General features: G+C 47.1%; 2 protein-coding genes across 5 annotated transcripts in view; one reads left to right on the top strand and one right to left on the bottom strand.

The window, feature by feature from the left end:
* The window catches only part of LOC131265849 (G protein alpha o subunit), a 57275-nt gene that overhangs the window by 18448 nt on the left and 22186 nt on the right, over positions 1-16641 (top strand). Inside the window, exons 1-4 of one of the 3 annotated variants that reach the window (XM_058268182.1) lie at positions 1833-1950; positions 4415-4457; positions 5936-6081; positions 6725-6857. In XM_058268182.1, the coding sequence (XP_058124165.1) occupies positions 1833-1950; positions 4415-4457; positions 5936-6081; positions 6725-6857 (440 nt within the window). Of the gene's footprint in view, positions 1-1832; positions 1951-4414; positions 4458-5935; positions 6082-6696; positions 6858-16641 lie in introns of those variants that run through there. The other 2 variants (XM_058268181.1, XM_058268180.1) reach the window with 2 other exon arrangements.
* On the bottom strand, positions 7023-16211 carry LOC131265848 (probable cytochrome P450 49a1). 2 transcript variants are annotated; one of them, XM_058268179.1, is made up of 11 exons: positions 16119-16211; positions 15956-16067; positions 9467-9713; positions 9267-9383; positions 8714-8790; positions 8417-8612; positions 8158-8323; positions 7910-8079; positions 7765-7843; positions 7464-7697; positions 7023-7215 (listed from the first exon to the last, which is right to left on the bottom strand). In XM_058268179.1, exons 1-11 carry the CDS (start codon positions 16209-16211, stop codon positions 7102-7104), a joined length of 1605 nt encoding a protein of 534 aa, XP_058124162.1. In that variant the 3' UTR covers positions 7023-7101. The 2 variants fall into 2 exon arrangements, with proteins under 2 accessions (XP_058124162.1, XP_058124161.1); XM_058268178.1 differs by having other exon boundaries at positions 15956-16211.

Raw genomic sequence — 16641 nt, forward strand, 5'->3', positions numbered from 1 at the left:
ATCTTGCCATATCTTACACAGAAAAAAAGTTATAGAGCTTAAAACAAATCTATGTCAAGTAATAGCGTTACCCATACATGAGTGACGTGGTACGGGACGTGTTAATAGTGATCGTTTATCTTCATTCAGATTGTATAATTTGAGAAGAAACAAACAATTAGTTAATTTCTCAATGTGCTTCTCAATGTCAGCAAAGATTGGGTTATTTGGAAGTTGAATTTAGTGTGGAGTAGAAAGTATCGTAAAAGAATATTAAAATTATAAAAATCTTCTCTAAATCTCCTAAATCTAAGTCTAAAATCCTAAATCTAAAAATCTATAAAATTATCGTGAAATAAAATGACCTTCAAGAAAAACTAAATAAATAAAATGGTGCAGGATTGTCAAACTTCCCGTGATTGGCCGGACACATGTTTGCCGAGCGTTTTCGTTCCGTGGCCGTGCACGGTTCCCAAACCGAGAAGTAATGGCACTCCATCATCGTCATTGGCATCATCTTTTGTTAATCGATATCGCACTTGAGATAAAAGCATATCTTCTCGTGGCCATCTTGTACGTCCCCCTCACTCCCCCAACTGCCCTGAAGCCGCCCCCCGGAACCAAACAATAAATCATTCATTAATGGTCACCCGGCGGAAGCGAAAGTCCCCATGAACAGCATTTGGGAGAATGGATTTCGAAACGGTTGTGCGTGTGTGTGTGTGTGTGTTGTTGGTCCCAACAAAGTTTTCCTCGGCCCCGGGCGAAGACATTGGGGGCGATGAGCTTATGAATTATGAGTGTCGGGTCCACAAGTCGCTAGCAACAAACACAATGGTGGGCTTCCTGCGAATCCTTGAGACGCCGGTAGGCTTCCCTTGACCAGCGGTGATTAACAAGATGGCGTCGTGCGGTCGGTGCCTGGACCCGGGGATGGTCTTCCCATCGCGCCGTTGTGTGCAGTGAAGTGAATACGGGCGGTGAAAAGCTTTACAACAACAGCAGAGGAAGGAAGCAGCGAAGAGGAAGATATCCCACAAATGGCACAGACAAGATCACACAGTTTTACTGCGCCAGGAAGTAATGGTTTTCGGTTTGGTTTTTATGGTTTGAGTGTACGGTGGTCGTAAAACTCGGGCGCCACCGACCCCCGAGTTGTGACTTTTGACAAGCGTTCGGTTTCGCACAAGGACATAAAAGTGTGTGTTTTGTTTTGCTTCTTGTTGTTGGCCGAAGGAAAGCATCGCCCGGTGATTGCTTCCTCGAGTGTGCTTTATTGCAGATGGATATTTCTTTGGTGGTGGCGTGACTGGACGTTGCAATCGGAACCGTCGGATCGTTGGCGCGGAGGGTCCTTAAATTTTCATCCAACGAACCGACAATCCCTGACGCGTGGCGTTTTCTTTTCTTTTCGCGGGGTTTTTGCAGGAATTTGTAGTTCATAAACACGGCGCCGACAAAGCGGATCGAGTGCACCGCGACGTGCGATCGAAGGGCAGTGTTCAGTGAAAGACAGTTGTTGGTGCTGGAGGCAGCAGCAGGTGCCGACCGGCCGAAGGAAGTCGCGAGTCGCTGTAGTGGTGGTGTGGTGCCCAGGCAGGAGCAGTTGTGGTGGTGAGGGTGGTGGCGGTAGTGGCAGAGGTAGCGGTGTTGGTGTGTCGTCGTCGTCGTAACGGTTGCGAGTTTGGTTTTGGGCAAAACACCCGAACGTCGCCGGTAAAGGGGAACTGCGAAGCCAGCAGCATTCGCACCTGCACCCACTTTTTTTCCGACCCAATCTGTGATTTCGGCCAAACCGTTTGGCCGAACCGACAAAAACCTCCAAAACGTTCTGCACGGAAGCGATACGCATTATGGGGTGCGCACAGTCGGCTGAGGAACGGGCTGCCGCCGCTAGGAGCCGCCTGATCGAGCGCAATCTCAAGGAGGACGGCATCCAGGCGGCCAAGGACATCAAACTGCTACTGCTCGGTAAGGGGTTTGCCCGCTCGGTAGCGGGGTGTCTCAGAAAAATGTGTTTTAAAATGTTCTTATTCACCCGTGGGATGACTATGAACCTTTTTTGTGCACCGAAATGTATGCAACTGTAATTACACCTTTACTTTATTTTACCATAAATTTTAAACTAAGAATGCTGAGTGTTTTTACTTTAATATTCTATTTGAATGCATCTGGAAATTACGAGACCTATTCCGATTATCAGTTGTCGAGTCAAAGCATATGTCAAAAGCAGATAACGAACGACTTTCAAAAATTTAAAACAGCATTTGACTGACAACCAGCGGTCATTTATATCAAATAAAACATTGCTTTTGTGCATTTTTGAATGTAACATCAATAGATTTGGTGGTCCATTTCATTTTTGTCTTTTATTTTTCATTTCAATTTTCTTATTCTAGGAAAAAATACTTTGAGCAACTAACATGAAATCACAAGAAAAGCATATTCGGCAAGAGACACTGATAGTCTAAGTACGCGACAGAGTAGTTTTTTCTGGAGAGTCTTGACTTTTGTTATTGTCAGCACAAACATAAAAATGGGAAACTATAATTAGTAACGTCATTTAAATTGTAAGTGAAAACTAATGTTTGCTTTCACTTGATCATGGTTTAACTGCATTTTTAATTTCGTAACTATAATCGAATTTGAAATGGATTTGTCAGTTTGCATGAAATAACATTACTACAAAGTATACAAATCATGTGCTTTGTAATTTATATGATCTCTTAATGCCTCTTTCGTTGAGACACTTTGGTACGAGAATCTCTTCCTTCCTGTTCGGTTTGGATCCGGTCCATTTGTATGATCTCCAAGTATGCAAGATTACCACCCCGTTCCTCCGTTCCCCTTTCAAAAAGATCCCGCCGTCCAAAACCCACTTCACCCAAGCCTCGATCCGTTTTGTTGGCAAGCAAAGCACGAGTGGATCTTAACTGAATCATCGATTATTAGGGTTAAGATCGGGGGCCCCGCGTGACCACTTTCTTGCGGACTCCTATCCCGGAGAGTAGGCAACCGGTTGGGTGGAGCGAAGGGGGAGGCCTGGGTGGAATGGGTCGTGCGGGATTCATAAACAACGGTGCATCGGTGAACAGTGATTTTCTAAAAATAATCTCTACCCCAAACGGGTGCGGATGATATTGATGCTCCCCACGAGCGCGGTGGCAGTGTTTTTCTTTTCCCGCGGGAAACCTAGCACTCGTTGGCCTTCGGTTGGTTTGGCTGGCATGTGGGGCAACATTTTCGTTGCTGGCTTTGCAACCGATTCCGAGCTTCGCTGGAAATGGGGGAGAAAGATCATCGGAGTGGCACAAGGCGATTGTAAGAGGATGTCGATCCCGAGCTGTTGGCCTGCTCTGTCTGTTGGCAAAGTAGTTCACCGACGTCCACTTCGGAAAGTTGTTGTAAAACAAAGTGAACACTTGCATTCAAAGCGGGCGTTTTCTCCCATCGCAAGAATGCTCTCCAGTCGCGCCTGGCTCGGTCGTTTTCTTCGTCGCGATCGATTAATTCCTCATTTCCACTCGGGAATGATTTTTTGTTTTTTTTTGGGAAGAATTTTTTGTTCAATACCAAGCCGCGGGTGTAAGATCCGTGATGGTGTTGTGGTATTGGTTTACTGGGTGGAAAATGTCTGTTTAAATATTTATCTCGGCACCACCCAACCCCGAACCTGCCCATCGACCCCTTGCAGTGGAGAAAATTTGCCAACATTAACGTGGCTTGCGGATCGAACAACGATCGAAAGGATTTTCTTTTCCTTTCCCTCTCCCTCTCTCTTTCTCACGTTTGCCAATGCTTCATTTGCAAAGCCGCAAACATGAATGAAGAAAAACAACGTGCACCTGCTAGGGAAGGGCGTGCGGGAAACCGGGCTCTGGGAAAACCCTGGAAAACCCAACCATTGATCAGAATGACGTCAATCTGGTTTCTGGTCCTTCTGGGTTTCTTGTTCTTTTTGTGCTCGTCCGCCGACTTCGGGGGAGTTATTTATTGTTGATTTAAAATGTGCTGTCCGTGTTCAACATGCGCGGGAGATGCATGCCAAATGACCCCGCTCCCTCTGCCCACGAATGTGGAGGAAATTACGGCTTCCGGGAGGCGTGGTTCGACCTCCTGGCAGTAATCATGCAGACGTGCTGGATGGGTCCGGTGGCAAGTGGAAATGACCGTATTCGCGGCCCGCTAAAATCACTTCACATTTATTGAGCACTTTGAGGGAGTTTCCATAATTCAACGATCACATTAAGTTTTTCGCGAACGAGCGATTTGCCGTTTGCCTGTGGACATTTTTATTTCTTCACTTACAGATGAGAGTGGTTTTCGATTTTATGCTGATTACTCATTGTGGGAAGTTTTTATATGCGCTGTATAAAAATTAAATGTATAACGGTTGTAAATGTGCCATTCTAAACTTTGTTTCTATTCTTTGCAGGCGCTGGCGAATCGGGAAAAAGTACAATCGTTAAACAAATGAAGTAAGTATTTCATATTTATTACAATTTCTATGATAAGGATTCCTCTCTTCCTTCTTCTTGGCGTTACGACCGCCGTGGTCATATGCTTTCTATACTTTTTAAGGGCTTTCTATACTTTTTCCTTTTGTGTACGTGTATAGTCAGTCCTCTCGTACAGGGGAGGGTCTGGACTCGGTTGGGATTCGAACCCAAGCCGTCGTGGTTTTGAGCCCCAAAAATCATTCAGCTGGTTAGCTTCGGCTACATAGGGGTTGATATTGTCGGTCTCGCGAGGTCGAATTGTTTATTTCACGTCGCGGGCTAATGCTTTATGTTGATGCTTCCGTTCGGCACGAACTGTGACACATAGGTTTAAGGGAGTGTGAGAAGAAAAACCGTGGCAATCCCTACACCGGGGAGAAGGCCCCACTTGCATGAGCGTATGATTCACACGCGATCATATTTTTACCCTTAAATATCCCGCCACACGCGCATTATCTGCCCCGTGCCATAGTGCACAGTGTTTGTTCCCCTTTTATGTTATTTTTTTTTGTTTATTTCATTCTGTTCGGTACAATAAAGAATCCACAAAGTCGCCTCCCGTTACTTTTGAGTGACGACCGGAAGTGGCGGTTTTTTTGGTACTGTTTCCTGGCCCCGCAGACATGACCGACTAAAAAAAAAAAGGGGATCACGGCAAACCTCCGTCACTGGCGGCTCCACAATGGCGAATAATGATGGAGCACGCCAGGATGAGGGATTTTGTGTTGGTATCGATTTTTGCGACCGCTTCGTCATGTTGTTGCTGGTGGGGAAGCTTTTATGGTTTGCTGTAAAAGAGAGAATTCTGTCTAAAATAAGTTCTTGTATATCTTATCTGATGAAATATTTACCATAAGCATTTCTGCAAACTGTTCAGTTCTTGCAAAGGAATTCTTTTTTGCAGATATTATGTTGCGCTTTTTATCTACTTTTTAACCTACTTTTCAAGCGTGTTTTTTTATTATATTTCCTTTGAAGAAGTAATTCTTTTTCTCACGCCATTGCAATAGAGCTACGGGAAACACCATTCCTTTATCTAGTGGGAAAGTTTCCAAGTTATGCTTTTTCCGAGTAGCTTCTGCCTCGCTTTGTTCAGCGAACAAGAGTGCCATTATCCCGTCTGAAGTTTCCTACCGTTCCCGAACCGGGCGGTCTACTACACACCCCCATTCAGGACGGACTCATTCTTCGTTCCTGAAGGACCTTGAGTGTGACCGGGGCTTGAAATTGCGGTAGTGCTGCACCGATTGAAGAATGCAACAATTACCATGTTAAGTCCTCGGAATGTTTACCACAACGCGGGGTGAAACTAGGGAAAACAAACAAACACTCGAGTCGGTACAATGGCGAGAAGGTCACATCTCTATTGGCATCTGGTCGTTTTAGGAAAGGATTCACTACCCGTTTGGAAATGGTGCACTAACGCAAACCTTTTTCCCGTCTTTGTTTCTTTGCAGAATTATTCACGAAAGTGGCTTTACGTCAGAGGATTTCAAACAGTATAGACCAGTAGTGTACAGCAACACGATACAATCACTAGTTGCAATACTGCGGGCGATGCCAAACCTTAGCATTGCGTTCGGCAATAACGAGCGGGAGGTAAGTAATTGCCAATTTCAATTAAATCGTCTTCCAGTACAGCACATCACATCGGAGTGGAAAAGGGAGAATATCTATGTCTTGAGACAGTTGGCAAATCGCACCTTCTAAGCCACTGTAACCTAAGTAACGCACACGCCCAGTGCCAAGGCTCGATGAAATCCAACCCAAAGTCACTCCGAAGTGGCTGCGGTTATAGTGCAGCGAACGAATGCATGGTTACGCTTCAGTTGTTGTTTGCGGTATCTAGGAGGAAAACTGCCCAGTAGCGTGCTGGAGCTGGCGTTTGGTGGTTTCCGAGTGCCATTCGAGGGTTCATACCCCGCGATGGTCTAGAATGAATAGATCTGGTGACACAAACAGGCGTGACTTACGCACGTGATGCCTCCCGTGGTATAAATACTTCACACCCTACTTCGCTTCCGGGTTGGCGGTTTCGACTTTTGTGGTCTCGCACCCGAGTTGCATCCGAGTGTTGATGGCCTAGTGTGCAGACGAGAAACGCCATCTCCAATGACCTCTACAACGGGGGAAACTATCTCGCACACCGAGGTTTCATGATAATGAGCCCACACTGATTCGCTATCCTTCGCCTTGCGTTTTATTTTTTCCTCCGCAGTGTGACGCAAAGATGGTGTTCGACGTAGTACAGCGGATGCACGACACAGAACCATTCTCGGAGGATCTGCTATTAGCGATGAAACGGCTGTGGTCGGATTCTGGCGTGCAGGAGTGCTTCTGCCGCAGCAACGAGTACCAGCTGAACGATTCTGCAAAATAGTGAGTACTAAAACTCCTCGTGACCCACATTTAGACGACGTGTGGAAAGAGCATTTCTTTCGTAACCCAGAAAGAAGAATGAAACACCAATCACAACCGCAAACATTCTCCATTGCGCTCCGTAATGCCGGTGTATTGTCTTAAATTATTCAACATTTACTCGTATTTACATTAAGCATAGATCATCTAAAAACCTTCAGTTAATTTTACCGTCGTCGACTGCTGGTACACTGGCAATTATCGTCTAATTGCTCCTTTCGGTGAGCTTAAATTTGAGCGGTTTATCCGGAATGTACGTTGGGTTTACTTTGTAGGTTAGCTTCTCGTAGTTATACTCCACCTGGTACCGCCGGAAGAACTACAAAGAGAAGCGAAATCAACGTTTAAACAACTATCCCATATCCTTTCAACAAGCGGGTTTGAGGAGAATGAATTGTACAAGCTCAAGTATAATTTAGTTTGACTACGAAAAATTGTGATTAAATGTTGTATATTCCATAAAATATTTCTTTTCCTTCACTTGTGCTAGGTGCGCCTAAATGTAGGCAATCGGTACGGCACGCACAGTGAAACGGTTCTAATCGGTTTTTGTGTGTTTCCTCCTACCTTCGAGAGCAGTATCTGCAGTTCACACTCGGCAAATCGGCGGCCAATGCACGTCCGTCGTCCGTACCCGAACGGGAGGCTCACGTATGGATGAATCTTTTGGCCAGCGTGTGGACAGCCGGAATGTTCCTTCAGCTCGCCTCGCTTCAGCCACCGCTCCGGGATGAACCGGTCCGGCTCGGGGAAATACCGTTCCAGGTTCGATACGACCAAATGGGGGAAAATGACGTGCGTCTGATAGAGAAACGATTGGACGTCAGTGGAAATTTGGTGAACAAAAGCAAACGTTTCCTACACTTACCCCTTTAGGGATGTGATATCCACCGATGACTGCATCCGTCTGTAGGCTGCGGCCATTTCCAATCACCACCGGGTACATGCTGCAATGGGAACGGGAAAGTGTTCAGATGCAAATTGGACACGAGACTGGTTGTGTTCTGCCGTACCGTAACGTTTCCTTGATGCAGGCTCGCAGGTACGGCATCGTTTCGAGCATCGATATCGTAAACTTCGTGTCCGGCGAGGGCATACTGCGCTTGATTTCGTTGAACAGAATCTCCTGCTTGTCCGGATTCTGACTGAGCTGGTAAATCGTTGAGGTCGCTGCAACGGACGTCTGCCAAAAACAAAAAAAGATAAATTTAACGCTATTACGTCGGGACATCCCAAGCGGCATCGGCCATCACAGACTCACCGTATCAACGCCAACCATAATCAAATCGAGTGCCAGAACAGCGGCAATCTTTGGATTGTTCGTCTTCTGAAGGATTCGCTCGACCAGCGAGATGCACTCCTCGCTTTTCGGCTCGGTGCTGTTGTACATTTTCTCCACGGCAATGTTGATGTGACGCATGCACAGTCTGGCCGGCGACCGGGGAAGAATAAAAACGGTACGATAGTTAGCTAGCTCGTTAGTGCCGTCCGCCTTCTTTTGCCTGCGGCGATATACCTACTCTCGGAATGTGTCCAGGGCGGCGATGTAGTTTTTGTACGCGGTCGTTTCATAGATGCGCCAGATTGGCATCCGCAGCTCGACCTCGGCCACGGTCCAGAAGAAGGTGTTGATGGAGTTGATGATGCGCTTCGATTCGTCGTTGCCATCCTTCGACACACAGCCGAGACGTGTGTCGAGTGCCACCCGACCGATCGCTGGGGTATCGAGAAAAAAAGGCCGTCGATGTTTGATTAACTTCATGCCCAAAAACGATCCATAAGTCGAGCGGCAGTGTTGCAGCAGAAGAAATACCTACACTCTAGCGCCCACTTGTATAGTTCGTGCAGAAAATCTCCAGGAAGTTCGTTATTTTCGTCGCGCATCTCTTGAATTCTGTTCGATTGGGAATACAATTAAAGAACCATATTTTAATTCGTTCTGCAAACCAGTTTCTGTGCTTTGCGAATTTTCTGCAAACAACTTAACATCTGTCTCATAAAACCGGTTTTTCGTATTCGTTAAAACGACTGCTATAAAAATTCCGCGTTGACGTCAAAACACACTAAATCCCCTCAGACCAACGATTTACTCGCTTGCAGCTTCAGTTCCAAATGGGAATAAAACTAACAAAGCAAAACGTACACATGATTAACTTTCAACGTTTCAGAAAGACTCGCTTTGTAAGGCCATCACCCAAAGGTCTGCCTTCCAACCAGCAACATCTAACGAATCCGTCCTATCTCTAGCTGCTTCTAGTTCATTTGGCCTCCAGCGTGAACTATACGATAGCTTTCAAACCGACGGTCGACCGACGACCGCGTTCGAAAATGTCGAGGTAGACACGACCCCCAGCAGAAAGCCCCCATTACCTGTCCATGAAGTCGCTGGAGATTTCATCCAACGGTGCGATATACTTCTTCGCCGTCGATGGCTGCAGCATCACCTGTTGGACCTGCGCACGGAAGGCGTCCCATTTTTCGCCGTGCCTGGGGAGAGTGATATCAAAACGGACGGGGAGAGTTGAGACATTATCGCCCGGCGGAACGCTGTCACCGCAGTGCACACTTACACCCCGATCAGGCCCATGTTGTCGCCGAAGAAATCTTTCCGCAGCTTCGACTTGTAGTTGCGCAGCGAGGGCATCGCTGGCCGGTGCGGCAGCACTTCCTCCTTCTTGAACGTATCCCGTATGAGATCGGCGTCGAACACGAACAGCAGGTCCGGATGTCCGATCAGTCCGTTTACCTTCGCAATGCGACCGTATTGGCGGTGGAGGTCCTGCATCACTTTGTCCAGGTCTTCGATTTTGTACTGACCTGCGGAGCGGAGGGAACGCGATGGAATTCATTAGTGTTTTTTTTTTATTTTCGGGGGAAGAAGAAACTCATCACTTGAAAGACATCACTGGCAAGCGATTACCCGTGCGCCACCGGGAGGGAGTGGCCCTTAGTGCCACGCGTTTTCTTCATTTCACTTAAAAGCTCTTGGTCGGAAAGTGTTTAATTTGCGCAAGTATATTTACGCACTTCCTCTAAGAGGAAGCGTACAGTCGGCAACGACCGTGGGATTGGAGGTGAGCAAAAACTGGCCTTCGTTTTCGTTTTCGAATTTTTCGAAAATGAAGAAGAATTCCAAAGGAACTCAGATCTTACAAGAAGGTATGCGTCACGGTAAAGCTGCCTTAAAACCTGCCGATAGAACAGTCGGCTCGCATGTTGCCTAATTTGTGATTAACATTAGATGTATTAGACTTTAAACCTATAAAATATCCCACCTCATAGGGGGATCTCGCACCGACGGGTGGCAACCGGCGCGCGATCACTTTTCAAATGGCGTTGAAGCGGTGACCGACCGCGTCTTGTTAATATTCCGCCGGCATCATGCTAATTAATGCGTGTTTGTGGTCGCAACCACGGAGACCTTTCCACCACCTGGTCGGCCTGGTCGATGATTCGTCAGGGGACGGGCAAATGGGCGAGGATGGGTTGTTCCTCACGTTACTACCGTCGGTCCAAGCCGTCGAGCCGTTCCATAGCATGTCGACGCCGGTTTCGTACCCCAAACACGCACCCTTGTGTTCGCACGCCGGCCTGCGCCGGCGATGGGTGGTCACTTTACACACTCCATTTCTTGGAGCACGCTTTTTTGGGCATTAAGTTTTACCGACCATCGGGGTGCTTCCGTCGGGGCGGGGTCACAGGCCTCCCGCCGCCCACCTGTCGGGAAAGTGTCACCCTGTGCCACGGGCAATTGTTTTCGGCAATGACAACTGGAGCGGTGTCATAAGTCGGCTCCCGGCTTTCTTTCGACCGTGTACGTGGCGTGTTGAGAAGGCGTTTGGCACGTTTTTAAAACGTGTTGCTAAATGTAAGTAGACTACCGAGCCCCAAGGAATGATTAAATTTCCTTCCCAGCTATGTTCACACCCGGGTAGCACCGCGGGATCATTTACAATTTGTGTCATTTTTGTCATGCCGTTTTATGATTTGTGCAATTTGCGTCACCATGAAATGAAATATAAATATAAATATTAATATTAGTTTCGGTATAGTTTGTGTGGCATCTCTTTTCGATGGCGATCTTTAACATTATTTTTTTCAACGTTTAACGGTTTAGAATGAAAACTGCTTCTATTAATGTTCAGCCTTATTATAATTAAAACATAAATACTGCTTCGTTTCTGTAGAGTTCATGTTTCAGACCCATTTGAGGCTCACTTCTTTAACATTATATTGAGTCCTCAGTATGTTTATTTTCCTTTGTACGAACAAGAAGCTGTGTCTGAAATGGTGATTGTTTAATTTTTATTTTAGCACGAACTATCAAAGCTACGAGTGAGACAAATTTAATAGTCTTGAGTGAAAAATAAATGTAAAAAAAAATACTTGCGTGTTTAGCTGTTTGTTGCCAACCTTGCTAACTCTAAGCCGCAGACCGTCACAACATTTGCCACACAAACATTGGCAATTGGTTGAGCCACAGAACGACGGACACACCTTTTTTCCCCACGGCAATCCTCAAGCATGGCTGGAGGGAGCAACTGTTCTGCCCGTCCCTGCCAGGGGTTGGTGTAGTGTTTGCCTAACCGCATAGTCGAGAGATAGTTGTACAGTGACACAAGGCAGGAACACCCCTGTAATGGGTACGTTTGGTAAACGACACTCGGCTCACTTTCCTGCTAGGAGTGAAGTGTTTCCGACGAAGCTTCTGTACTATCCAGTTATCTTTGACCACGAAGTAAGAATAACCATGTTTGATAAATTTGTGTTGTTCCCTCGGATTTACATGCCAGACGGACGGCCACACGTAGGTGCGAATTGGAAGAAGAAATGGCATCACGCGGCTCTGTAGTGTCTTTGACTTAGGAAACAGTATGATGTAACCGATGCCGGATTTAATTCGTTAGTTTCACGTAGTTCCTTTCAGCAAATTTCATTGATCTGATTTGAGTCCTGATCGATTTCTTCACGAGTTTCTAGCACTTATTTCGCTTTCGTGGAGTCGTCACTCTCACTTTCTTTTCTTCCGTTGCATGACACACGCCACATTGTATGTGTGTCACTAGTCCAGCACCGGCTGACAGCCGAAGGGTTTCGCTAATGGCGATGTCGCAAGCCGGCCAGATTACGTTTAGCTAATTTCCAATCATCCACAACCGAACGGTACGGCCATTCCCGTAGCGCCTTTGTATATCCCCCAAAATCCTCCGAAAAGCTTCCCCAACAATGAGCTGGGAGGAGGGCTGTTTGATGCCATTTAAAAGGAGCTTGCTGCTCGGATCTTGCTTGCTGTGTTGATTGATTCGGAGTCGTCCGGGCAGAGCACCTGCTAACCCTAGCCTGTAGGAGGCTGTCTCCACCTGACCCGACCGCTGAACTTCTATTACGTGGCACAGCGAGGGGTTCGGTCAACTGGCTGATGTGATGAACTACGATGCGAGGAATCCCTTGTCAATCATGGTGCGACTTTGCAGCAACCTTACCTAAGGGTAGATTAGCCGATAACAAATTGCGCTGGCCGGGAAAAGGCCCGGGAGGATAACATCGGTGGAATCGGTGGAACCCGGTCCCGGGGGTGAATCTTTGCCCCCAAACCTGCCCCAGTCGGTGGAAACTGTGTCATCGGGCCAGCGCACGGCGATCCCCCAAGGTGTACACACCAGTTCGCTGCGCCAACCGGTCAATGATTACATGATCCGCAAACATACCGGAGAACGCCGCCGCCGCAGTGTCGTCGACTGTTTTTGTTTCCCTCCCTCCCGCGTCCCCCCGTTTCCTCATTCGGTTATTTTTATTTTTTGTCGCTCACACACAAAAGGAGAAATTGTTCGGGAAAAGGCCGCCCCGGCCTGAGTTTGCCTTTCGCGTTAAGGACGCGCGCTTTCAAGCCCAAATAAAGAGGTTAAGAAATCTGCGCGCCGCATGACACACGGGCATGTCTTATTTAACGACCGAAAACCGCAGAAAAATCCCGGCGAAAGGTTGAGGAAGAGGAAGGAACTCCCGATAGCCGCTCAAAAGTCATCATACGATCGAGAGTAGGAGAGACAGAAGACCGGCCCGTATGTTTGAACAAAATTCGTCAGGAATTATGTAAACTGCTTCCCATTGTAAGTACTCAGGGTGGGAGGGGGAGGGGGAGAGGGTGGATGGGGGAAACAATATAGGTAAGGAGGTAAACCGTGCGGGGGCTCTCGATCCGGTGGTACATTTCACAACCACCCCGCTCGTTTGTGACAAATGACCCAGGGGCAAACCATGACCACGGATTGCAGCGCACGCAACACGAGATGCGCTGGGAATGGTCCGGTTTCCGTTTGCCCAAAAATGGGCGGCTGCAGCACCGGTTGGTCAACACCGTTGGGTCACCGGGTTGGGAAGGCCATCGAAATTCACCAACTCCTCCAACGGGGCTCCTCGCTTAATGGAACCGGGAGCCACCGGTGTACACCGGTGTATTATATTCCGGCAGGTTTAATACTGTCACCGAAAGCAATAAACGCAATAAATCTTACTCGTCGTCAACGATGGGGGTCATATTTTTATTTCATCCCCATTTAATAATGCATATCCACACGTGGAAAGATGGCGTAAGTTACGTAAGATTGGTCTGTCAAAAAAAAACGGCTACATATCATTACCGTTCGGTGCGATAATTGTATCTTTGGCACAATGGTGTGTACGTACGCGCGATTGACAGCATTGTCCCGGGCTCGCGTTCCGGAAGGAGGGCCAAGCGGAGCCATCGAACGACTTGTCAAAAATTATACGAAATGTTCAGTTGTGCGTGCCGGCGCGACGCGGCGCGGTGCGAAAAGCCTTGAAGCCTTAATTCGGGATTATCTCATCGATGTTTGTTTGGCGTGTACGCAGCGTTATGGCGGCACTGCCAGTAACTTGGTTCGATCCGGTGTGTGGTTGGTTGTTTCTAGGGTTTAGCATGGTCTAAATTGCTATTTCACTTAACGGAAAGTCAAGGAGAGGCGTGAATGAATTTGTGCAAACTTAACGCACGTTCCCTTTCTCGTACAAGTCGCTGGCGAATCACCGCGCTACAAGTTATGCTAACAAATCCTACGGTAATAACTGTCAGCTTCGCTTAGTTAGAGAACACACTTTGCTTTTTGGTTAGACAAAAACATTTAAAAAACGTATTTTGTAAAGATAAACCGTCAAAAAACAGTCAAGTGAAACTCAAACTATCGTTCTTGTTATTTTTTGTTCAGTTAAAAATACTATCAGTTCAGTTGACTAAAGTTTTTGAACTAAATAGTAGGGGTTTGTACAAACATATTACATGTAGATTGAAACGAACTACAGCAGAGTACAAATCATAGCTTGCGGTTTTCAAGTGTCAAGTCCTCAGCTATCCAATTGAGCATTATTCCGTAAAGCGAATGTTTATAATCTATTAAGTATATCAAGTAACCGTTTAAACAATAAAACAACCCACTTACAAACATTGGTCAAGTGCGATCATAAGTAACAATCTTCAAAATGCCACAGCTGAAAATGAGGCGAGGGACAAGAAGTTATTGCTTATTGAGATGCCTCGAAATGCAATTGCTCAAATTGTGCACCATCCACCATCCATACCAAAAGCACCTTGCAGGTATTATCAGCCGATCCAATCCTATCCTCGCAACCCCTCCTGCTGCTACATTTGGCAGTGTGCTGCTATTTTCCACCCGCGTCATGTTTATTCTCAAAAAGGTTCACCGCAGGCTTCGGCGGCCTGTAATTAGATGTAATAACGAATCGATTGTGAAATGGCTCACCAAAATCGAACCCCGCACCACTTCGAAGCGTAACAATCGAACGAAACGGATCGCAGTGTGCCGGGGAGGAGGGGGCCATTTTCCTCGTTGGCGCGGGAAAACCCGGCGCCATGCCCGGGGCGATAGGGACCGAGCCGCTGCGCACCGGTGCATAATTAATCGTTATATGAATCCCCAATCATCGATCAGTCGGCGAAGAAAGTGAGGCAGTGCACTGTTGTGATCTACATTTTGCTTTCGGAGGTGTTTTCTTCGCTTATTTTCGATTTTTGTTTTCATTGCCTACGTTTTACACCATTACGAAGGTAACCTCCCGCAACCGCCACCACATTACGGTAACATTTCCCGGTGTCTGGCGGTGGGACGAGGGTGGCAATGGGTGCGGCGTGGGTTGATTATAAGGTCGGACTCCCATAACCACGTCTGGGGAGGCGTTCTGCACACGGCGATGTGCTTCCCGAAATGGGCGAGTTTACCCCGTTTCTGGAGACTGGGCAGTTTTTAAATGCAGACTGGCTGGCGCCGGTGATTACTTTTCCTTCCAAAAAACCCCCTTGCACTCGGTTTCGTATGGAGTTGCACTCGTTGCGGTTATTGCGTTATTATGGTGGTGGTGGTCTTCATTGGTTGGTTTCGCACTCGATACAATTGTGCTCGACGTAAGACAGACCTCTCCATCGCCCAGTGCAACATTCAACTACTTGGTTCACCAAGGAACTGCGAAAAGAGGTTCGACCGTGGCCTTCAATGGATAGCTGACGGTTACGGAATGAGTGTAAAACTGTAGGCCACATGTCACCAAGGCTCTTTCCCATAGAAGGTTATTTAAATATTTTTTATGGTCAAACCAAATACCAACATAACTATTAAATTTAAATTTAAAAAACTTGACACTCTTAAAAAACTTGACATCTGCCCGAAATAACGTAAAATATATTCTTAAGTCTAGCACTGTCTGAAATTTGATTCTCAATCCTCAGAACAGACCGGACTCAATTCTCAGGACAGACATTCCAGACAGACCGGCGAACGTGTCACGTGTCGGCAAAGGGAATCTATTATGCTAATGAGGCTGAATCGTATTTGAGCAGCTTCCAGCGAAGTGTTGAATCACCGAACGGTGACATTTTGATTTCTGTTAACATGGCATGGATTCGTTATCGTTAATGTGTGTGCCCTTTCCTATCCCGAATCTTGTTCAGCGGGAGCCCCCCAAATTAATTTATTGCGCGGTATAAAAATGTAACGATGTTAGATAACTGTCAACGCTCAAGGTCTTACCGATTATCGGAGCGAAGCGCCAGGAGTTTCCAATCATCGGCAACCCCTTCGGACCCGGCACATCGCTGTACGGTCTGGCATGGGAAAACTGCTCGTTCACCAGCTGCTGCTGCTGCTGCTGCTGGTGCTGCTGGATAGTGGGCTCCAGGAGGGCGGCCGTGGCCGTGGTCGCCGTCGCATCGTTGGGCAGCACGTTCAACGCCGAGGAAAAGGCGGATCTCTTCAGTAAAGAGTTTGCTATTCTCTGCCCGACCATCTTGTACCGGTTGGCCTGGTGGTGGACCTGTCTGTGGAAGGGTAAAAACGGCGCGTGAGAGAAAGAAAATAAGCATCTGTCAAATGTGTTTCCGAACCGTATCGTATCGGTGGTGCCGTGTCGGGGCGGGGAAAGTAAAGAAGCAAAAAAAAACCCGGCTGAGCGGAGATCGGTTACCCAACGCCGAGGGCCGGGGCGCGATCGGATGAAAAATGTATCACGAATTAATCTCATCCACGCTTGGCATTGACCTTCGCCGCGTTGGCTTGCGTCAAGTTCCTTTCGTTTCTGCTCGTCGAAGCGATCCATCGGGCAACCGGTTAAGCATTTATGTTTGAAGGTAAAAATTAAGCACCCCACTTGCTTTTTTTTTGGCGAAACCCGCGCCTCACGGCGAGGGTTTATGGAAATGGAAAGTCATTTATTTCTC

Source organism: Anopheles coustani, chromosome 2 (genome assembly GCF_943734705.1).
Source record: "Anopheles coustani chromosome 2, idAnoCousDA_361_x.2, whole genome shotgun sequence".
Taxonomy (NCBI): Eukaryota; Metazoa; Arthropoda; class Insecta; order Diptera; family Culicidae; genus Anopheles; species Anopheles coustani.

What these genes read in the sequence shown, in the direction of transcription:
- LOC131265848 (XM_058268178.1), bottom strand. Translation starts at nt 16,211, where the DNA reads ATGGTCGGGCAGAGAATAGCAAACTCTTTACTGAAGAGATCCGCCTTT. An exon ending in GCCCTGGACACATTCCGAGA is followed by an intron (nt 8,324 to 8,416) that starts GTAGGTATATCG and finishes GTCGCCGGCCAG; the next exon opens with ACTGTGCATGCGTCACATCA. An exon ending in TGCAGATACTGCTCTCGAAG is followed by an intron (nt 7,216 to 7,463) that starts GTAGGAGGAAAC and finishes TTCTCTTTGTAG; the next exon opens with TTCTTCCGGCGGTACCAGGT.